Below are 23,809 nucleotides of genomic sequence, written 5' to 3'. Positions count from 1 at the left end.
CCTCTATATTAGCATACACAGATTTGATGCAAATCGGTGTCTTTTGTTCTCTTTCTCTGGTTTTGCGATGTGTAAGTAGCTACTCTGGATGGGCTGGGAGAGCAAAATTGGAACAAAAAAAGAGAACTGGAGATTAGTTAAAATTATTGCCAAGTCAGACAATGGGATGATGCTAAAAATAGATATTTCAATGTGTGATAGTAGCTTGGGTCAAGCTGGGATACTGTAGTTCCACATTTTCACTAATGACTACAGAAACTATGTCAAAATCTGCATCTATGCATTCAAATGACATGCAAATGTAAAACTAATCTGTGTCCTTTATTGTGATTCATTTCCAGTTTCTTGGGGACTGATAAGTGGCTACCCAACAGATAAATCCATCTCCTCTCCTTGCCAAGAAATAAAATATCCGCCTGACCTTTCCCATGGCTACAGATTCTTGTACATTTGACTAGTTTATTTATTATCTGTTGATTTCAGATAATAAATAAACTATCTGTTGATTTATTTATTATCTGTTGTTTTCAAACATTTCCATCTTGCAGACTCCCCATGATGGCCGGGCCCCAAGGAAAAAGCAAATACTTCTAAAAGCACAATGGAAACAAACATGCTGTAAACACCAGGAGAATATGCACATCAAGGGCCTGGAAGGACCTGGAAGCAACAGAATCTTAACAGCCCTTTGAAATATCAAGAGCTTAACCTGCACTCTGAAAGCAAAGGAGCCAGGCAAGTCATTCCTGGGAGTTCCAGTTTAGGTGCCAGTGCATATCGCAGACTCTTTGAATGCCCTTTCGGAGAAGCCTTCAGGGGCACATTCCAGTGGTGGGCAGAGCTCAAGGCAAAAGGGCAGGGCCAAAAACCCCACATGCTTTTCAACCTTCTAGGATGGGGGAAAACAACAGCCAGAAAACAACAACATGACTGGTGACTGGGATAAACTGGTTCCAGGGACGAGGGTGTGGGGCCATACATCACAAATTGGGACCCTGGATCTCACCTTCCCCATCCCAGGCATATGGACTTGCAAATGACCCGCCAAATCTCAGTATGGAGCTGCATTTAGAAACAGAGAAACAGAGCGAGTCAGAAGGGGTCTCCCAGGCCATCTAGTCTGACCTCCGGCACCAGCCGGCTCCGCGCATGACATGCCCACCATGTGCACGTCCAGCCTATCCTTGAACACCTGCACCGAGGGGGCCTCAACGACCTCTTGTGGAAGCCCATTCCACACCCTCGGGGTCCTGACTGGCAGGAAGTAGTTCCTGGCATCTAAATGGAAGCCGGGTTCCCTGAGCTTGGCTCCGTTGGAGCGCATCCTGCCTTCCTCAACGCATCCTTCCTACAGTGTCAAGGTCCAGTGTTTTCAGCCCCCCAGGATAATTATTCCGGAGTCTGCAGTGCTTGGGCAGCCCCTGGAAAACTGAGCCACTATAAATTATGTGATATATTTCGGCCTCGCTCTCCGGCTCTCTCCTCAGTCGCCTCCCACTCCATCTCCCCTCCTGGTCCGCAAATGCAACGTGGTCGGAACGGGTTGCCATCAAGCGCAGGGTGGCATCCAGCCCAACTCCTAATCCAGCATGGCGAGGCTCTTGACATGCAACCGGTCCTGGGAGAGGGAGGCCCGAACTCCAGTCCTTATATGGTGCTGGCTGGGGCTCGCTAGAGCCCACGGATCTGATACGGTGGGGAGGGAGAGGGGGGACGTGGGAGCTGGAAAGCCCAGGAAGGCCTGCTGCAGCTGGAGGCTCGAGCATTTTCGGGCAGCTGACTCAGACTATCTCTTCCTTAGAGATGGTAATGCCAAAAGCAGAAGATTCAAGGTCGAGCCCCGGGAGACTCTCTCTCTCTCTCTCTCTCTCTCAAGATGTGCTTGCAGATCGCTTCCCACAAGGGTCAACTCCCTTGGCGCCGTTCGGACGGGGAGTCCAGGGCGCCACAGCCTTGCGAGGGCTCTGGGAGGGTGGAAACTGGCCATCATGGTCAAGCTGGGGCCTGCCGGGGTGAAGACTGGTTACCACAACATCCTTTATTTCTCATTTTTTTAAAAAAAGAGCCAAGTTGGTTTATAGTCACAGGGATGCTGGGAGAAGCGCTAAGACTGCTTCTCCATATGGACGGCCCGCGTGTCTGGGATAAAGGATCAGATTCTGCTCTCTTTGGGTTCAGGGTGCAGCCCCTTTTCCCTACAGCGCTGAATGGGCTTTCAGATAGGACTGGCTCAAAATATTTTGCTGCCCAAAGCAAAGAACAACCAAGTAGTGCCTTCCGGTGCAAGAACAGATGCCAACCAGACTGGCAACTGGATCTTGTGCAAACACAGTTCATCTCCAAACAGCAGAGAATAGCCTGGGGCTATTCTGCCCCCAGTATCTGCTACTGGAGGTCGTTGCTTCACTTTGCTTATGGTGGACTGGTCCTGACTCCAGAAATACTGAACCAGTCCTTAGCTACATGGTGCTTGGCCTGCATAGACACAGAAGGTTCCATTTCGGTGCTTCTGGAGAGCTGACTATCCTACACACAGAAAGTGCCATTTCTGGCCTGCAAAGTTCTTTGAAGCGTCTACCCAAGGTTGAGAATGCCCCATTTCCTTGCTCAGCTCCATGGGCTCCCCTGCGCAGAGAGATGACGTTCTGAAGCTAATTCATATTGTGTCAGACCATCATTTTTACCTTGTCCCTCTTTTGGGCAGATGAAAATTATTTTTAGCTTGGTTGGGATAAAATAATTTAACGAATCGCACAATGTGCCCCTGTCCAGGTTTGACTCAAAAAGCTGTGATTTAAAAAATCATATGTGGGGGAAGTGGATACAAACATATCCATCCATCCGTCCAGACCAAGGGCTTTTGCATGTTTTCTCTCCAAAGCTTTGGGTGTGGATTTTCATGCATTCAGCCATGTTTGTGCTTAACTAGAGTCGCCACTCCTTTTTCTTTCATCTTTAACAGGTCCTGGGCAGACGGGAACAAAATAGTTCCCTTTATGCTGGGAATAACTGCCACCTACTGAAAGCCGCTGGTGGAGATGGATGAGAACTTTATTTCAATTCCGTTTATCAAAATTTTCAGAGTTCTTCCTATTCAGCAGAGCAAGAACTTGAGATTTTAATGGTGAATGCCAGAAAAAGCAGTTCCGTTCATCCTCGGGCAACCAGGAGCAGCCGCACGGTGGTCCAAGCAAACCCAGGTGTTCTGTGTGGGAACTTTTATCTGGAACTTCTGGGGTCTGAACCCGCCGCATCCACTTCGTAAAAAAAGATGCCCTGTGGTGGAAGGTGTTGTGCAATGGCAACTTTCTCCTACTGGCCTGAGGAAGGGGGCAGCTGGAGACAAAAAGTGAAGGCCCTTTCCAGCCGTGGCACCCCATTTGTGAAATCAGCTCCCCAAAGATACATGCCAGGCAAAGAGGCTTCTTCGCACACATTTCAGAGCCAGGCAAAGATGCTTTTCTTTTTGGAGTATTTAAACTGAATTTTAATGTTTAATTCTAGTAAAAAAATAATTAAAATTGAATTGAAGCTTTTTATTTCCCCAATGTTTTAAGATCTGATTGTTTTAATTGGGGTTTTATTGTTAGTTGAATTTTTAGGACGCTGTGTCTTGTTCTGCGTTTTGTATTGTTAAACCATCCTGAGACTTCGGACAGTCTTCTATATATAAGAAGTTGTCCAATCTGGTTATTGTATGAAGTCAATCTGCTAATGGAATCAATGTTTTTATCCAAATAGATGTTTTATTTATTGAACTTGTTAGTATTGCTGGATTTTTATGTTTTGTTTGATGGCTTTTAATTGCTGTAAACTGTCCAGAGAGCCATGTGGCTATTGTGACTGTCTATAAAAGCTGGAGTAAACAAACAAACAAAAAACTGCCGAGCAGTTCTGCAAGGAAGGAGGCGTTAAGCATTTTGGATTTATTAATGGCAGCCCTTCCGCTGTCTTGCCCCAAACAGACAATGAACCTACAGTAGGAACACGGGGCCCTGCGAGCCTTCTCAGCGTCAGGATGCCGTACGCTGCTCACTAACATTATACACTACAGTATAACTAAACTGGAAACCTAGAGGACTAGACAGCCTGGCTATTTAAAACAAGCACCTTTTTAAAAACCCAACCCAAGAAATAAAAAAATAAAAGCAATGCCAACCAAAAAAAAAAAAAAAACCATGCAGAAACAAACCCAATGTAGCTTGGTTTAGATGAAATCAGAAGGGCAAAATATCCCAAGCTTCATGCACGCTGCGGTGATATTTTATATGATACGGCTGCAAATTTGTTTTGGGGGAACTGTGCATCTGTTCTGTGGCTCATTTGCCAAAATCTAATTCTTTATGGCAACAAGCGTAACGCAGCACTTAAGATTCTGTACTTCTGTGCCAGGATTCTCAAACGGGATAATTCCATGACCTTGGAAATCCAGCAGATGCATTCCACATCTGCCCAGGCTGGGAAAGCCTGCCTTACTGTGTGAAAAGCAGGCTGGGAATCGAGCGCTCCAAAATGTCTGAAGCAGAGAAATGTATTCATGCGTAGGTCCTTGAGCTTCGGGGTCTGGCTTGGTTTTGTTTTAAAGACAATTGGCCCAGCGGTATCCACAGATCCTGCAAACACTAGGGACAGAGAAAGTCACCACAGGGCAAGGCAAACAAAATCCCCCCACAAAATTTATTTTTATTTTTTCTTTATTTCTATACCTCCTCTCAGCCGAAGCTTTAAGTCTGCTCAGCTATTGTCTGCTCTAAGATTCTGGCAGACGGTCTTTCCCATCAAGAACTACCTTTCCCTTCTCACTGAAAATGCTGCACACTGAACCTGGTGCCACGAAAAGAGAGCAGAGCATGGTAGAAATGCGCTGCCGGAACAAAGGTGGCACCTGTCGCAGGTGACTGGGGAAATAAATCCCCAAAGCCAGGACTGCAGGAGCAAAAGTCCTTCCATGTTCCAAATATCAGTCAGGCCAGAGCTAGGAAATTTTGGGGGGCTCTAGGCATGCTTGACAATTTGAGAATTTGTCCTGGCCACTCCCACAAAACGGCTGGCATGGGACAAGTCCTTTGTCCTGAAACCCAAGCACAAGGCAGCGGCGCCCCAAGATCAAAACCACTCCTTTGAACGGACCGTGTTCCCCATCAACGGATCTTATTCCACATCCAAGAAGATGTGTTCATCAAAATGCAGAGGTGGGACGGGGAGGGCAACGTGGGGGTGCCAGGAATGGTGCTGGGCTCACGGGTGCCAGCAGGGTATCCTCTGCCTGGCCCTCTTCATGAGCCAACTGCAGCTTCCTGCACCCAGGGAGACAGAACTGGGGCATCTTGAGACATCCTGGCCCCGTTGGTGCCAATTCTGGATGTGCCCGAGAAAGTGGGAAAGACACTGGAAAATGCAGGCAGTGTCTCAGGAAGCGCTTCCTTCTGGAAAATGGAAACTGTGCTCACAGAAGATGCTTGTGGCAAAGGGTCCCTGCCACGAATCGGGGTTGATTCTGAGGGGATGAATTCCACAGCAAAGGGGAGAGCGCTTATCAGCTGGGGGCTGCTCCAAATGGCCACGGTGCTTATGTGCTTATCTCTCTCGTGTACATATGGGCTTTGCATAGATAGCTCCCTGGCTTGCCTTTCAGGGCCTTTTAGTAGCACTGTTGACCCTTTTCGTTTCTGTACCCATCTAGATATGGACCCAAATGGAAATAACCTGATAAGGGGGCTCTGGCCCAGGGGCACAAGAGTTTTTAAGATGCCACACAGGGTTTTTTTTAAGGGAGGGGAGATGCCCTCCCCCAATGCATACATGCGCTCTTTTGTCCTGTGGGCAGTGCAGTGCAGTGGTTAGAGTGTAGGGCCGGGCCTTGGGAGCATGCATGGCATTCATGGCACAAAATCCAGAAAACTAAACTCAAACCTAAAGCTAGTGGGCTGTGGGGAGGAAAGGGATACCCTGTTTGGATCCATTGTTTCCGTTTCGTTCATTTCTGCTTGTTTTCTTTTGTTTTGCCTTGCAAATGTATCAAACAGCAGCTTTTGCTTCTTGCTGTTTCTTATCATTTTGGCTGAAGAGCAAAGCACTGTCACAGTTGTACAGGATTTGATGACAGCCCTTTGGATCTGACCTTTGTAGTAATCATTTATACAGCGGGAAGAAGAGTTACATAACAGCCGGCATGTCGTGGTGGTTAAATTGCTGACCTGGGTTCTAGTCCCCACTCAGTCATGAAACTCACTGGGTCACTTTGGGCCAGTCACAGACCCTCAGCCCAACCTACCTTGCGGGGTTGTTGTGAGGAAAGGGGTCATGCACACCATCCGAAAGAGATTACATGAAGCACAAACCATGAGCTCTAATCATTTCATTAGCAGCAAGCCCGAAAACAAACTGAACCTGAAAAACTCAGTGGAAGACCCTTCCCCTGAACCCAACCACCCCCTGGAACAAGACTTTTTTTCGCCCTTCTGTAAATGGCAGAGGAGCATCCAGGCGTGCCTTTGCGTGGACTGAGCTGTAGAACTTCCCCGCTTGGACGAAAACAGGATCAGAGGTAGACTCTCAGTAGCATGCATGGAAATTCATCCAGGAGAAAACAATCTGGGGAGGTATTCAGGTCCCAGGGGATCTGGAGCACGGATAGATCTAAAGCCGGGACCGCCAGATGCCCTCTGGGACAACTTGCCAAAACAGGCTTCTGAGAGGCCATTCTTGGGGTACTGAACTCTTTTAATTCCATTATTCTTGTTTTCTCATTGTCTTTGAATGCACTGGTTCTACCATCCTGTTAATGCACTTTTGTTTATGATTGCAAGCTGCTTCGAGTTCTCTTGGTAAAAAGACAGCATACACATTGAAAAACAAATGCCCTTTGGGGGAAGGCAGCCTGCAGAAGGTCTCGGGTCCAATCAGGGAAAGCGTCTCCCTAAGACCCTGGAGGGCTTCTGCCTGTCAGTACTGGCAGTATTGAACCAGATGGACTGATGATCGGACTCAGTCCAAAGCAGCTCCCTCTCCCCATTTCACAAACTAAAGTTCCCTGTTCCAGCAGCTTACTTGCCAGAGATGCACTGTGAGATTTGGAAGAGTGACTCCCAGCCCTTCCAGGAAGGCACCATGGGACCCTTAAGCCTGCCCGACAGGCAGCAGCTTCCTACTCTTTGGAACTGGGGTCAAGCAACTAATGGAGGCTCTAGGGCACAGGGTGGAGCATCAGCTTTGCATGCTGAATTTCCCAGGTTTGATTCCCAGCATCTCCAGGTAGAGCTGCAAACATTTGTGCTTTAAAACCCTGGAGAGGTGCTGCTGCCAGTCAGTGTTGACAACACTGGGGTCAATGGATCATGGTCTGATTCAGTATTAAGCAACTCCCGGTACTGCTATTTAGGGAGGGGTGGTGGCTTAGTGGCAGAGCCCTGATTTGCATGCAGGGAGTCCTAGTTTCTCTGGACAGGGCTGCACCTTGTCCTGCCTGAAACCCTGGAGGGAGAGCCATTGCTGCCGATCAGTGCTGGCAATATGGAGCTTCCTCTCTTCCTCACTACAGCTATGCTGGTGGCTGGGCTGGATGTGAATTTCAGCCTAAAACATCTGGAAGGCTCCGTGTTGTCTGTCCCTGAGGTAGGGCTTCAAACGCCCAAGCCCACGCCTTGAACTGGCTCCAGAACCCTGCCGAGATCAAGCCAAGCTCTTTCCCAACCCGAGCGGTAGCATGCTTGATACAGCTCATCGCTTGCTCCCACGGAGAGCACGGACAAACACGTTCTGCGCCAGCTGTGACTTCTAAGCACTTCTCAAGGGCAGCCCCCCAGAGACAGCATCATGGTAATTTAGTTCTACTGGAAAGAATATTGCCGGTGGCCAGAACGAAAGCCTTCTTCCTGCCAACCTTATTAGCTGATCCCCGTGTGGAGGCTGCTCCCCAGCCCCCTTTTCCACAGCATCCCCCTAAACACACAAGGGTGGCCAAGCGTAATACCCTTGGGCAAAGCAGAACACGACGCTTTTTAATTGAGACAAGTGAGGAGCAGTTGGGTCGATGTGCTCCCTTATTTCTAAATTCATTCTGCACCACCCACCCACCCACCCACCTCCAGGCACCTCTGAATTTCAACCTAGCCTAAGACATGGAAACCACAGGGGTAGCAGGTACAGAGAAAAGTGGGAGGCAGGACACAAACTCCCACTGTTTCGGCACAGAGCGCTAAATTCTCAAGTTATGCTACAGCTGTAAATCCCCATGAAACAAGGTCTTAAATTGCAGCGCCAAACTGTGCTGAGAACCAAAACTGCAGCATTGCAGAGTCAGTAAGCATGTCTTCCCTCCAGGACTTAAATGGGTTTACCAGTCTTTCTCTCTCTGCGGGGAACCCTGGGAATTGCAGTTCTGCGAGGGAGGGGCTTCATTATTGCAAAGAGAAACTGCTTGTGGGGTGCGGGGGTATTGCCCAGAATCTCCCAAGGTGCCTTCCTCTCCCCTTATTAGCCGCATTAATTTACTCCTTTTTTTTTTTTTTTTTGCTAAAGTGGGAAAAGTGTGCATTTTAAACACGGAAAATGTGTGTTGGGGTGGGGGAGGGGTTAACAAAGGTACCAAAAAGATATATTTCTTCCCATAACATTCATTCATTCATTCATTCATTCATTCATTCATTCATTCATTGAAATGCCCACTTTTCCAAGCCCAAGTGCAAACTTGTGAATTTGCAAGCTTTTTGGAGAATGTTGTCGCTTGTTAAAGTTTACGTTCTGGGTGGCAAACAGGATGTCCGCTTGCTTTGTGAACACAAACAAAATTTTTCTACATTCCAAATTCTCAGTAGCCTGAGTCCACTACAGATGCCAGGATGTTTCTGGGTGAAGTCTTAGCAGTGCAAGGATGGGGGTGGGGGGTAAACTTAAAAAATGCAAAATTTCACTTTTGTAGAGCAACTGCAGAAAAATGCAGGGCAAGCTTGGTGTTGTCCAGGTTTTCCGAGGGCTGGTCCAGGATGGATCAGAATATGGCACTGGGTGTCTCCGTGCCCATTTTCTGGCACTCCTTGCCACTGGAACTCAGACAGGTGCCAACAGTTCTGGGCTTTGGGGGGCCTATTGAAAACATACTTTTCCCACAAAGCATTTGCAGAAACAATATTACCTTCCGTGTGCAGTGATATCATACAATATTTCATTCTGATCTTAAAAGGGATTTTGGTGCATCACCTGGATGTATCGTTTAATGTAACAAGAGTGGTTCATAAGCATCATCCAAGGAAGTTTCAGGGTGCAAACCTCTTGCTGCCCGAATTCCAGTCTGGAAAGGCGGCCGAGAGGCGGCCGAGGCCAAAGGCAAAATAGCAAAATACCAGCATAGTCTGACTTACTCGTAACCTCTTCCTGGCGGCATCTGAGCCTCAGGAGAGACAGAGCAGCCCTTTAGAAGAGCACCGAACCGCACAAAAGCAAGGAAACCAGCAAGTCACAAGGGGCTGGGAGAAAGGAGAGGCGGGCCCTTTGGGGAACACCAGACAAGGCCCCACGAGGCCATCACACCTGAGGTTCTGCATTCCTGTTGCGGCTGCAGGATTCTGTACCATTGGAAAATGGAGCCACAGGAGACCTGCCCACAGGAGATGCGGCAGCCCTCCTCCGCTGCTGGTCCCAGGGCAGAGCCACCTGTTCTAACACCTTTCCCAAGGCTCAGCCTCTGAGCTGAGATTCTCACCATAAAAGCCGGTCAAAGGGACTCTTCTTCAGTGACGATTACACCACGGGGAAGCGTTTGCTGTGAGGAAGTCAGGCTTACCTCTGTGATGATGAAGAAGTCGTCCCCCGGCTGTCCCTGGACAACGATCTTCTCTCCATCTTCAAACTGGACAGGTTCGAGTGCATCGGCCACCGTCAGTCGCTCCCACTTATCCAGCGATCCTGAAACAAAAAGATCACCCGGAAGGGTTTTCAGGGCGTCCCTTTCACGGATGCATTTGCTTCCCGCAATTTATGGCCTCCTTTGCCAACACGGAGCACGTCCCATCTTCAGCCGCCCCCCTCCTTTCTTCAGAAAGATGGATGGGTCATGTGCCTTTGGGTGGAAAATTCTCATATTTGCAACCCGTGGATGCATCAGCTGGCTAACTTGAAGGAACCGACTGAGCAACCAGGGCTTCATGTGATGCCAACACAATGCAACCTCCTCCGTTAGACCCAGAGGTGCCCAGAAGCAACTCTGGGGAAGAAGCTATCCAGGAGTAGCTGACTTCCCCAGTGCTTTGGAGGTGAGGCTATGCAAAAGACTTCGGCTTTGGAGGGAGAAACTCTCCCATAAGCCTCCATGTATTGGTCTCTGCATCCCTGCCCAGGTTAGATCCTGCCCTTGTGGGGATCAGCCTGACATGCATTGGCCAGATCCAAAGACCAGATACCATGCCCCTAAAGGAACTCTTAACCAGCTTTGGGTATCTCCCACTGTCCATGTGATCCCTGATTGCCCAGGATTCCCTGTGCAACTAATCCAGAAGGAAGGAAGGAAGGAAGGAAGGAAGGAAGGAAGGAAGGAAGGAAGGGCATCCAGAAAGAATTGAATAAACTAATGCAGCAGCAGATGCAGGAAACTTTGGACACCAAACCAGATGGAAAAAATGCAAAACAACCAAATGTGTTTTTTCAGACTTCTTTTCTAACTGTTTTAGACACAAAAATCAAAACAGTGAAGCCCTAATTACACACACACACAAACGCACACCTCTAGGGTCACTTAAAGAAGCTACTTGGAGTCCATCTTCCTGGATGATGCAAAACCCACAGCTGGAATTCTGCGCTAAGTAGGTTCTAGACTTTGCGGCTATAATGGCCATTATGGAGACATGCCCGGAAAGGAGAGCTTTACAAGGGTTCTTTGACTTAAATAATTGGCCTTATAACCCCTATATGTTATTTGAATCTTTGGTCATTAAGCTGTTCATACAGGTATTTAACATGAAGAAAATACTTCAGCTCTTTCCTTAGCTCTATGTTTAGCTCTATGAAATCTTTTGCTTAGCTCTATGGCTAACAAACCATGGTTAAGACAGCAGGGTTCAGACAACACAATACTCTATGTTTCAACAACAACCCATGATTCAACAGCAACCCATACTCAACCCCCAATCAACCCTTGAGTGTGTGTTTCCATGTTGTCTGAGCTCCATCACTGAGTCAGGCTTCAAAGATAAGGGGACAATCCTGCAAGCAATTATCCACTGGAATATGAACAGATGCTGTTCCAGGAAGCTTTGCAAGGGACGGTATCACTGGACAGGGTGCTAAGTGTCTTCAAAATGTTACAGTGCCAAAATCTGAGTTCAGAGCACAGCTTGATTAACACGGTGTGATCCAAATCCATCTCTGAAGTTTTTCTGCTACCCTTTGAATTTGATTTAAAATAAGTCGATATAATCATGCAGATGCAAGGATGATTAAAATGCTCAGTGTGATCTGCCATAATTGGCACATTCCACTTAACCTGGAAAGTAAGCCGCAAAGAAGGTAATTTCAGCATTCCAGATGCGTCATAAATAAATGGATGATTTCCCAGGCCTTCTCCTAATTCTCCTGTCAAGATCTAAAAGCATATTTGTTTATATTTTGTCGGACTTCTTTTCACCTTACCCCACCCTCAAAGCAAAAGGCACATGCCTACTAGAATAGTAAAGGAATATCACCTATATGGGACAGTCATATTTCCTACTTTACAGAGGACAGCCCTTTAACTGAAAACCCATAGGAGGAGAATCTGTATTTGAAGGCATCCTTGATTAATATCTTTCCAGTCCAAGCCTGGGTTAAAGAGGAAGAACTCTAAGCAGGGAGAGCAAAACAGGAGACTTGAAGTTGTCCACAATTAGCACCTGGACAGGTATCCTGGTCACCAGTTCCTGTGTCTACCGCACTATAATTAGAAGCCCCCTGGTCCTGAGGTTTTGCATTACAGTGAGATTCAAGCCAGAGCAGAGGTACTGGAAGATCAGGGTCTGCTCACCTTTTTAAGGCCTCAGCTATCAGCTAGGGCAACAGCTCCTTATAGGAGAAAACGTCACCTGCATTTTCTGCAGTGAGCTTTCCAAGGTCCTGACATGATGCCTGCCTTGCTTAATGTGTCCCCGAACAAGCAGTGGATGTTGTGGACACACCTGGCCAGAGGTCAGTGTTCCTCGTCTCTCCATGAGAAGTTTGCAAGGACTAGAGTAACTCTGCCCACCCAGAGTTCTCACTGACAGAAAGGGCAGTATGAAGGCTGGGTTTATTTGCCTAAGCAATCACAGCTGGTCACTTGCTCCTCTTTCTGCCATACCACAACTGCAGCCCCAAATCCTGGAGTTCTCTGGAAGGCTGACTAAGATTCAGCTCTGATAACACCACACCGAGATGGTCCTTGGCTTTCTCTACAATATAACCTCGCATGGTACCCATTTAATTCAGTGAAGCTTCAGGGCAGGATAATTTCCTGGTGGATCATGCCCCTTGTGGGAGTCACGTTATTCCATCAAGCCTATGGAAACAAAACTCCAAGGACAACTAGACACTAAGCCAGCCTTCAGTAGCCAGGTGTCCTTGGCTACAAGTTCCATCCTCTCCAGATATCATGGTCAAAGGGCACCACGCTGTGGAACACTGTACTGAACCAGTGGTTGATGCATCCAAGGTGATGCTCCAACAGAAATTCTGAGAGGAAGTAATGCCTCAACCCTTTCTGGGGCCCTGGTATGGGTGCATTCAAGCAAGGAAGGATTGCTTTTGAGTGGAAAAAAAAATTTATTACCCATCAGAGAAAACACCCACTGGATCGTGGCACATTCCCACCTCCTCACTCCCTGCTACCCACATGAGAAAGGATTGCTGGGGTTATCAATCAGAGCCCAGGTGGGTGGGTGTGGAATGCCTGCTCAGATCTTCCAGGATCGGATGTCCTCGTGCTGAGCTCTCCTTTGAATTATGACTCCGGTTCTGTGTTTTCTTCTATCTGGTTCCACTCGTCTTTCCGAAGGGGGCCAAAGACATGCTACAGTGAAATCCTGGTATTCAGTCTCTCATTCTGCCAGTGCTTGATCAAAGGGTGAAAGAAACTGCTCCCATCCCCATTTGTAAGGTGCGCATCCCTTTCACCCAGCAGACTGAGTCAACACACCTAGCTGTGACAAGTCTCTCCCAGTGCACTGCAGCCCGGGAAGAAAAAATGCAGACGGTCACAGGTTGAGGGACGGGGTTCGTGGGGATGCGTTTGTGGCTGCACCTCCAGAGTTCCTGAGGAAGGGTTTTGTTGCCCTTCCCCACCAGGTAAATCAAAAGCCAGCACCCAGCTCTGGTGCGTGCCAAAGGGTGGAAGCCAAAATCTCCTGGCCCGAGGCGCTTCTCCATGGGCACGATGCCATTACTGGAGGAGGAGAGCAGACTCTTATCATATTGGCATCCCTCCGAAAGAAGAACTGCACTTGGCGAAGCTGCGAATCTGCAAGGTGGGGGAGACGTTTAAAGGTCCTGCGTCCAGGCCTTGGTATCTCCAGGCAGGTCTGGGAGAGATCTCTGCCCGAAACATGGAAGAGCTGCCGTCTGTGTAGACAGACCAGCCTTGCCCGGCATGGGCCCCTCCAGATGTTCTGGCCTCCGACTCCGGGTGTCCCAGTCAGCATGGCCAATCGTCAGGAGTCCTAGCAGTGGTCACCCAGGTATCTGGAGAGCACCAAGCTAGGGAAGCCTGGTACAGGCAGGACTAGTGAGGGGTGATCCGACGGGCTGATTCTGTTTACAGCAACTTCCCCGTGTGTCACAGGACCAGGAGCTGTTCCAACAGCTTCCAGACAGGGATCAGGGCGACTAGTGAGGATCAAGCTATCTGGGATGGATGCAAACAGGAATCTGTAGTTAATGAGTGGGGAGTATTTCTTTTCAACCTTTTAGGAACGCAGGAGAAATTGCAGCAAGCAAGCTAGCAAACCGCCATTCCTCCTCCATTTTGGGGAGGAAAGTGCTGGGGAACTCAAGTTGGTTTTGTGGTTTACTCCAGGTAAACTTTGCATTGCAGGACGGACAGACGGATGGGCGGACGGACAGACAATGAACAGCCACAACCCCAAACAGGAAAAAACAACGCACCCAAAATGGAAACCTTGCTGAGGAATTCTTCATACATCTTCCGCTTTCTCAGTGTGCTCCCCTGTATGAGAAAGAGAGAAAAGGGAGAAGGTTGAGATGTTTTACGGGGCCACTCCGAAAAGTCCTTTCTACTTAGCGCTCTGCCTACAGTGACAATCCAACAGAGGAGACCTCTGGAAAGCCATCCCCGGCTATGCTTGTTTGTTCCCGAGCGCCTGTGGTGGGAACCACACGCAGAGCTTGCTTTGAGGATGCTTTGCCTTCATGGAGGAGGCAAGATATACTAGCAGCTGTTAACACAGACCGCAAGCGAGATCTGCAGCGAGATGTTGCAGCATGGAGCCTTCTTGCTCAGGACTCCAGCCAGCCATGGCCTTTTCTACTGTACTCCATTCCGTTCCAATTCAGCTTGGGGTGAGCCCAATCGGAATCCACCCCTCTAGTGCTCATACACTTCCTCTCATGGTCAGCCCAGGTCTGCAGCACAAGGCAGGCCAAGAGGAAGTCCACAAATGCTCGCAGCTTCCCACTTGCGCACCCAGCAACCTTCCCCATCACCTGCAGCTGCCTGAAGGGAGGCTACAGGATGCGGAAGAAGGGAACTGCCCGCTGCTCTGGGGCTGGTTCCTGGTGAGCACCCAGGAAGCGCTTACGAGGCACCCGGGGCAGCTGCAAAATGGGTCCAGGGAGCTGAACCTGATGGATGACCACCCTCAAATGGATTCCTCGCCCACGTCTAAATCCAGCAGAGATGCATACAGGCACATACCCTGCTTCTCCTCCCCTCTCCTTGGTCAACAAGCACCCCTGCCCACCAAACACGCTCTATCTAAGCTGCGTTGAGCATGCTCGGAGAAGGAGATTTTGGAGGTGTAGAGGATGAACGGAACATGCCTCTGAACCCATTCCTGGTCCACTGGGCTCCTGGCTCCAGTTGGCATCTGACCCCATAACTCACCACACTAAACACAACTCTCCATCGGCACTACCCAAAACAGTTTCACTGAGATGCTGTTGAAGTAGGTTTTGAGAACCCACGTCGGGACTCTCTTCTGAGATTTCTCCAGGTGCTGTCCACCCACAGCTTCTCAGAAACATCAGCACGGCCAGTACAAATGGCTTAAGGAGGAAGGGCTTTTATTTATTTTATTTATTATTGATTAATACATTTTTTGCAGCTCCGCCTGGAGCAATGACATTCCTACAAAGCACGTACAAAGGCTCACATTCGAACTCACAAGTGCCCATGAACCTTCTTTTCAGAGGTGCTCTCTTTGATGGACTGCCCTGTCCGATTCCAGCTGGAAGGAAAAGAACCCATTGGCATATGACCTCTCAGCTGGAAGCAGACGGACAGCAGACTACCTGGCTATGCGCTTGGGTGAAATTCACTGTATTTTTTCCCTGCAACCGAGTCTAAGCAGATGCATCGATCGATTAGTTGCTCGATTAAACTGCCTCATTATCCCATGAAAGTCAGGCAAGCTTGTAATGAGCACGAGAGGAGTCCATTCAAATTGGCAACATTCAGCGTCTTGAAAGAATCCAGCAGCCTGAGAGGGGACTAAATTGCCTGGCTTGCCACCTTCCCTCTCTCTTTCCCTGTCTGGGAGAAAAGCCAGGATATAATCTTATTTATGGTGTAGCACAACATACGTGGTTGTCCTCATGTATGGGGAGGACCAGCCCAGGTTTCACATGAAGCCTAGTGAAAGAACAGATGGCAGGCGAGAGCGTCAAGTCACTGGAGAAACACGACTGACTCTGCACCCATGAAGAGTCACCGGCCCACTCCTGGTGCTGAAGAAGAGGGAACACCACTGTGCGTGGCTTGTGTGTGCAGAACGGAAGCAGAAGGAATTTTTCCTTTGCTCTGGCAGCGAGATGTGGACGGCTGTGCACTGAATACGAGTGTCTCCTTGTGATCCTAGATAAGACTGCAAGAACTCCTGAGAATGAGGACAATAGTATGAACTTTTGGGGCCAGAAGGGAGCAGGTCATGGAGGCATGTGGTCCTAGACTGAGGGAAGGGCCCCCCACTAAGCAGACCAAATGGATTTGCTCCCTTGCGTATATTCCTCCTGCAGAGCAGTGGGTGACCTGCTTTAAATTCAGCGCAGTGCCTACTGTGAGCTGGAAGGTTACATTTTCTTGTGCTTTGGTGGTAGGTGAGTCATCACAGTTTGTTAAGATTAAGGAATTTTACTTCTTGTTGTTCAGGATGCTGGGACGTTCTCTCCTTGGTGAAGCCATTCCAGATACTCCCTCTGGTAAAGACTTGGAAACACTGGAAAGTGTTCAAACAGTTGGAACTTGAGCATCTTCTTTTAAAGTATTTGGTTTATCCATTTTATCTATTGCTTATTGAGTACTGATAGATAATATGGGTTCAGTTTATGTATGTGTTCACATCTATATTAAAGTTCTTTTTCCTTCACATCTTTGTTCTCTTGCTTTTTTCTTGTTAAATCAAGATCATTGACCATTTATTAGACCCCGGGATAGAATGGACTGCAACTCCATCCCCCTCAGCGAGTCCGCTGGTCTCTGGGGGTGATGGGGCTTGTAGTCCAGTGAGCTGGACAGTGTTTGGCTGGGCAGGACTGCTGCATAGGACTGGACTGCACCACTCATTCCATTGAACGGGGGTGGGGGGATGTTTCCGGCGTGGGCGAGACATCCTGCAGGCAGGGGGAACGCCACCTTCCCTTCCCAGCAGCCGGAAAGCAACCCAAGACTGATGCATGCCTTGCTGTGCGAGTCCGGCCAGTTAACTCCGAGCCCTTTCAGATCTGCCATCGACGCTTTAATCGATTCATCACACCGATTAGCCCATTCAGGCTTGCAGTCTTACTGCCGAACTGTACCAAATTACTTCCTGACCCTCTTCTTGGCGGATCTGCACCTGCCAGTGCATGCTGCAGGCCCAAAGACTGAGCAGAGGGGTGACATGTTAATCTTCCTTGGATCGGGGAAGCCGAAGGGTCATTTTACTCATCAGCAGGATGACTAAGCCACGAACAAACAGGGCAGGCAGAGCTGAGACAGGCCTGCTCTTCCTCGCAAGCAAAGCGTTCTTGTAAACTCGAGGAGGAGCCAAGGAAGTGGCCTGTGACTGCAGAGAGTGCAGGGAGGGCGATCTCGTGTTCATTCATTGCAAGTTCGAGCTCCTTTCGTAGTCCAACTGGCACCAGTCACAGGTAAGGAGGAGATGAAGTGCCAGCTCCCGGATCTGGAGGGCCCCTGGGCAAAGAGCCTTTGATGAGGCTGTCTGCAAATCTACTAATCCATATTAGCTGATGCGGGTTGATAAGATGAGATTTCAAAGCTCATGATTCTCTCAAAGAATGGATGATGGAACAAAAGGCACACAAGGCTTATGGAGCTTCCCGATAAATCCCTAATTCCAGGTGCGTTGGGTGCACACTCCATCACACCCAGCCACCTGGGAGCCAGGTTGCAGAAGGCACAACTACAGCTTATTTACTCAGGTAACGAGAGAGAGAAGGGCCACAGGTAATAGGAGAGAGGAGGACTGCTGACAGAACTCCTAGATACCTGCTCCGTTGACCCAGCTAGGCAGTGTCGTCTCTTCAGCTGGTATCATTCCAAGAAATTCTACCTGGACTTTTAGCAGGAAATCCCATTGGCTGAGCCTAAGACTTTCTGCCTGAGTTCAGTCATGAAGCCACATCCTTTCCCTGCTGGTCCCTCTAAGGCTGACTTCAAAGCCAAGTTGTGGTTTTCCAAGGCTTCAGTTCCTTACTCGCCTTGGATCCTTGGAATCGGGGCTGCAGAACCTTCCTAGGGCTGATCGGCTCTGGGGCCGCACATGCCCAGCAGGCAAAGCCACACCCCCAAGTGGGCAGGGCTATCCCAGCATTGCCACTCCCTCCGCTCCAACTTGGCCTTCACCTAGTTCTGCACACTGGGATACCCTCTCAACCATGGATGCGCAACCTCTCCCAACCCACGGGCCAAATTCCATTTGGGGGCAGTGTGCCAGTAGAATGGAAGGAGCTGAAGGCAACGAGTGGAGCCAAAGAGGGAAGGCCAAAAACACCTGCATATTTTCACCTACTCTGAGTGACAGCAACTCAGCTTTCAGAGAGATTTCGTCCTTTTAGAACTGCAGCAGGGGGTGGGTGGCACATAAACCAGACACCCACCAAGTTTGGAGGTTGCGGGAAGGAGTTGGAAGCAGGGAAAGGGAAAGAAATCATAGCTGTCCAGGGAACCTCGGAGGGATGGACTTGGACCCCATGCCTCCAGGTGGCTTCCTTCCCGTTCCTATCTAGTTTAACTAGCACAGAAGTGGGTCTCCAAACCAGAGGCTCAAATGGGTGTTGAGCCTCTTCACATCCAACGGTCCACTCGGCTGTGGACAACTCCTTGGGGGCTGCATTCCAGAGGCGAACCAAGTGGCCCAGCCATGTATAAAAGACTTACGGCCAGTATGGACACTTTAGGGAAGGCTTTTCACCCTCTGAAAATGATGTAGAGGAGAATACACCGAAGCTAGGAACATAACCAACCATTGCTGTGTGGGGGGAGGAATTGCGGTGGCTTCCTGGGGAACCCCCGAGTCTGGATTGGGTCCCCCAAGAATGCAGAATAGGGACCTCCCCATTGATCCAGATTTGCCCCTGGACGTGAAGCTCTGCTCCCGATTGAAAGAGAGGTGCCAGGAATCCGACTTGTGCAAAGCAGCTGTTCCTTCACTGAGCCACGGGCTCTGTAAGATAAGCACTGAATAAACAGACTGTACGCTCCAGGCCGCTCTCCTCCGTGTTTGCTCTGATCTGCCCTGGCCTGCGGCGACCCTTCCCTGACCTCGCTGTCGGATGAACCTGGCCCCTTCTCCTGGAGGATGCCTGAGCCCTGGAAATGCTAGACATTACAACAATAAAGCCCAGCCAAAACCTGACAGCTCAGCGTGGGACAGCGAACGGAAAACTGGACACCGGGTGCGCATCTGTGTCCTGCAGGATCCAGGGCGGCGGTTGCAGCTGCTGGAGCACAGAAGATCTTGTGGCTGTGGAAAGGCAGGCAGGTGTCTGTCTTGTGTGGGCGGCAGGGAGGGTGGGTGGATGGACGGACGGACTGGAAAAAGAACTGGGGAGGGTAGACCCTGTTTGTGCACTGCGTTTGGAGATAACTGTGGGGGCAGGAGAATTTTAAGAAGCAGTAATCATGAAGCCGGGCAAAGCTCTGCGACCACAACCTGGAATAGTTAAGAAAATCTAGACCGGAGCTGGGAAAGCAGGAAAACAGTTTGGAAGGAGCAAAATAAAAATACAAATGTGAGAAGGATTTAAAAACAAACCAAGGCAGCTTTGCTTTTTGAAGGGAAAGTGTGGTACACAGCTTGGCTTCTCGGTGCCAACAGCAATATGGTGCTCTGAAACTACTGGTCAAGACTAGCAGGGAAAATCCTCATATTCCATTGCAGGGCATGGGCAAAGCTGCTGCCTCGGTTTTTCCAGCTGTCAAATGGGAATAAGGGTGACCAACTTCACGGGGAGGTTGTGCTATGCAAAAGAGAGGGATTTTTGTAGAACGTGCTCCTCGGAGAGGGTAATCTTATGGTCTTCTGAGAGCCACGTAGACAGCTTTTTATTTTCTTCACTTCTAAAAACTGCATTGAGGCAAAATTCTAGAATGCTAGAAATTGTAGGATTCTCCCCCACCCCCAATCTAAAAAAGCACAGGATTGGGCCCTTTGTGCACGGAGAGATCTTTGCACTGCTGTTGGCTATCACTCTGACTTTGGGGGGATTTATTGGTTTTTATATTCTGTTTTACTACATTATTGTATTTTCTAGTTTCATGTTTCTTACATCCACAGCTGAGAGAGGTTTGGCTTTGCAATAAGTGAATGAAGTGAAAAATAAGACCACGGCTGAGCTCAGCTCAGGGTTCAGCTGGAAGCAGGGACGGATTCTTTTCAGAATGCTGTTCAGTGTGATGGCCTTTGACTGGAAGATAATCCAGGAAAAAAAGAATATAGTATAGTCCTCCTGGAATGTACCATTCCTGGGGTGGTGGTGTCTATGTGGCATATTTGAATGCCTTCAGAAAGAAAGCTAGCAGCCAGATCATGCAGCGGATCAGTCCAGAAGATACAGATTGAAATGCCCATGAAGAAACTGGGTGATCTTGGGCCAGTCGTGGTTTCTTGGGACAGCCTACCTCACAGGGCTGTTGTGATGACAGCATTGAAGAATGGAGACCAATGTGTTTTGCTCTATGCTTCTTAGAGGATAAAAACGCGCTATGCACAGAATGAAGTCTAGAGTGGAATCTTGCTCACCGACTCTCCAGTTTTCCATGATCAGGGAGTCTTTCAGGTGGATAAAATCTGAAGCTGTCACTCTCTTCTTATCCCCTCACCCTCCACACACACTTCCATACTACAGGGAATACAGTAATCCTGGAAAGACTGCCCTGCAGTTCAAAATTTTTGCTCAAAACATTCCTCTCCAGCCTTCCAACTCAGCCTCGTAATACGTCTATAAATGTAATTGATTATTTAATCAACTTACCAGATAAAAGAACTGCTAATTCATCCATTAAATATTTGGTGGAAACTCAGAGCAACTCTAATTTTTATTAGCAATGCCCAAATATATTGGGAGATCTTAAATAGTATGCTTCTGATATCCTACAGTGATGGGGGAAAACAAGATAGAAGTTCAAACTCTGACAAGGTGGCACTGCAGAAAAACAGGATCTGGGGCAGAGATGAAGCACAAACATCCCACAGAAAAATGCCAGGAAAGGGGATTCACAGACAGAAAATGAGTCCAGGCTTTGCAACATGATACGGCATCGGGAAAATAAAAGCTGTTGCCATTTCGTTTGGTCTTTGAAAACATGCCATCACGTGATGGACCGGGAGACGGCCATTTCAATCTCTGCGGCTCGAGTTTAACTGCACCTGTGGCCTTGGTGTTCCCATCTGGATGTCTCGTTGCCAGAAAGATCCCCACAAACAGAGAGACGTTCAGAAGTATTGCTAAAATATTCAGCGGTGATTTATGGGGCAGGATAAAAGGGAACGCTGCATGGCTTTTGGTTCTTTTCCCCCTCTTTCACCACTCCAAGCCAGGGAGAAATCAAGAAAGTTTTGAACAAAGAGAGCAGCCAATGGAAAGTTTGCGGAAGATATATTTAGACGGGAAGCCTGAAATGCCAGAGAGAGAGAAAAGAAGGGATTCTGTGTATGAAGCCACATCTCAAGATGAGATCGAGGGGACTGAAAAGACTGGGCGAGCTACCTGTCTTGAGAAGCATCTGGCCTGCACCAAGGCGGCATTTAGAGGAAACTGATGGGAGACATCAAGAACAGGTCACCCAAAGCTCAGGGAACCCTCTGTCCTGCTACCTGTACACCTCCAAAGGAGAACAAGGCTTTCCCGCTACATTTGCCAACAGAATATTACCACAGGAGTGAAGTACTTACTCATGTATTATATTAATATCCCACCTTTTTTCCTTTCAAGGGACTCAGGGCAGCGTCCATAATTCTCCTCCTCCTCCTTTCCATTTTATCTTCGCAGCAACAGCCCTGCGAGGTAGGTTGGACTGAGAGTCTGGGATCGGCCCGAAGTCACCCAGTTGGCTCCACAGCTGGTGGGGGTGGGGGACTAGAACCCAGATCTCTGGAGTCCCAGTTCTGCACTCTTGGCCCTCCAGATGTTTTGGTCTACGATTTGAATCATCCCTCACCTAAGGCCAATGGGACTTGTAGATCAAAAGAACTGGAAGCTCACAGCTTGCCCATTAATATAATACAACTGAATGGATGGATGGAGATCCAGTCTAGTACCAGTGTTTCTTCCCTTGGAGTTCCTGCTTGCCCAGTACTGATGGAAGCTACATGAATTTACACAGAGAACTACCTTGGGAGTGGAAGTAGCTATTCTTCAGGAACAACAGAAGCTGAGCCAGATCATTGGTCCAGCTGGCCCCGTGTTGGCCAGCAAAGGTGCTCCATGCTTTTGAACAGGAGTTTTCTCAGCCTTTCCGGGAGCTGCAATCTTCCCAATGCAAAGTTTTGCCTACTTTTCTATCCCGGAAGTTAGAGCAGTGCATCTGATAGGCACTGATGCTTAGAGGGTTTCTTGCTATGAATGGTTCTGCATGCGCTCCCACCTTTCCAGCTAGATGGTTCTTTGATTTAAATGCAATGGGGCAACTGCAGTTGCTTGGAGCAATGCCACCCAGAGTTCAAAGCTTGCCCAGTCCTTCCACTAATTTGCAGTAGGTTTCTAGCCCTCTTGATGACAGAGGCCTTCATTTAACTCCAGTGCTGTATCAACAGCATTTCTGCTGAGCATTTAAAGCAATGTTAAAAACAAACCCTTCCCCAAAAGGCATACAGTCACACACCCATAAATTCATAAAAGAGACACATTGGAAGAATTCCAACCAGTGAACTGCCAGATTCCAAAAATCACTGGAAGAGATAAGAAACGTTCCAATAAGTGAACTGCTTCTCTTGGAAGCTGCAGCCAGAATGGTAATATTCATGCACAAGAAGGTTTGGCAGATTCAGGGGGTCTCCAAGTTTTGTAGAAACACAAAAACATTTAGTGGTGAGTAAACCTTAGTGGGAACTGAGCATTCTAAATGGCCACAGAATGTGGAGTGTGTATTAGAAGGGACAGGTGGGAAACGAAAAGGATGGGTGAACGGGAACAGGGTCACCTGGAAGAGGGCCTGCAACCTGAAAGAAGCATTCCACACTGCAATATTAGGGCTTTCTCCCATCCAAGAAAGCAGGGCCAACTGCATCAAGCAAGAGGGAGACAAACAGCCCTGGGGGACCATGCTATGAAATTTGTCATAGAGCAAGCGGTGAGAAGGGCACGCGTCCTCCTTGACAGAGGAGGAGCCTCTGTTTGACCTCAGTCCAGACCAAGCATCCTTTGAAGACGAAGATCCAGAGGAAGGGGGAGCAAAGGACGTGCAATGTGCCCACCCTGCTTAGTGCTCGGACAGCAGGTTGCGTGAACACGCAGCTCCCCTGATCACTGCCGCGGGAGCAAGACGGGGGCCACGTACCCCGCCTTCCTTCCTCCTGCAAGGAACCCAAGGCAGGGCACACGTTTCTCCCGCTCTCCATTTTATCCACACGACAACCCTGCGAGGTAGATTAGGCTGAAATGCCTGGCCCAAATCACCCAGGGGCAAGTGAGGACAAGAACCCAGGTGTCCCAGTGGCAAGTTAAAGTCCAGCCTTCCAGCCACGACGCCCCCTGGAAGCACGGAGCTCATTTCTGTTTTGATGAGAGTTCACCTTTCTAGACTGGCATTTATATGTCTAAATCAGTCCAGCCAGGTTGAACGACACCCCTTCTTGGCACAGCTGCTGCCTGCATAGGAAAGAAAAGGGGGCTGGCATTGGGGAGCAGCCCCTGGCAAGACGTCGGGGGCACGGCCACACGTTCCGGTGCCAAGCTGCGAACAAGAGGGCAATTGTGCCCACACGCCAAAGCACTTGTGCAATGCATGGGTGCAGCCCAAGGGCAGAATCCAGCGGAGCGGTGCCACTCCTGCCCCTGCAACTGCACGCCCCCCCCCCCCCCCCCCCCCCCCCCCCCCCCCCCCCGCGCCCCCCCCCCCAGCCGGGGGGCCTCCCCCCCCCCCGCGGCCCCCCCGCGCGCCACCCACCCACCACCCCACCCCCCCCCGGGGGTG

General features: G+C 49.1%; 1 protein-coding gene across 1 annotated transcript in view; it reads right to left on the bottom strand.

Annotated features, from left to right (window-relative positions):
- The window catches only part of PRKAR1B (protein kinase cAMP-dependent type I regulatory subunit beta), a 105,120-nt gene that overhangs the window by 23,332 nt on the left and 57,979 nt on the right, over positions 1–23,809 (bottom strand). The window contains exons 8-9 of the mRNA XM_044433851.1: positions 14,104–14,164; positions 9,782–9,903 (exon numbers count right to left, since the gene is read on the bottom strand). Coding sequence (XP_044289786.1) covers positions 9,782–9,903; positions 14,104–14,164 — 183 coding nt within the window. The remainder of the gene's footprint in view (positions 1–9,781; positions 9,904–14,103; positions 14,165–23,809) is intronic.

This window comes from Varanus komodoensis, unplaced genomic scaffold (assembly GCF_004798865.1).
Source record: "Varanus komodoensis strain SLA01 unplaced genomic scaffold, ASM479886v1 scaffold26, whole genome shotgun sequence".
NCBI classification, from domain to species: domain Eukaryota; kingdom Metazoa; phylum Chordata; class Lepidosauria; order Squamata; family Varanidae; genus Varanus; species Varanus komodoensis.
Note: the sequence above shows the minus strand (reverse complement) of the source record. Positions and strands in the feature narration are given on the sequence as shown.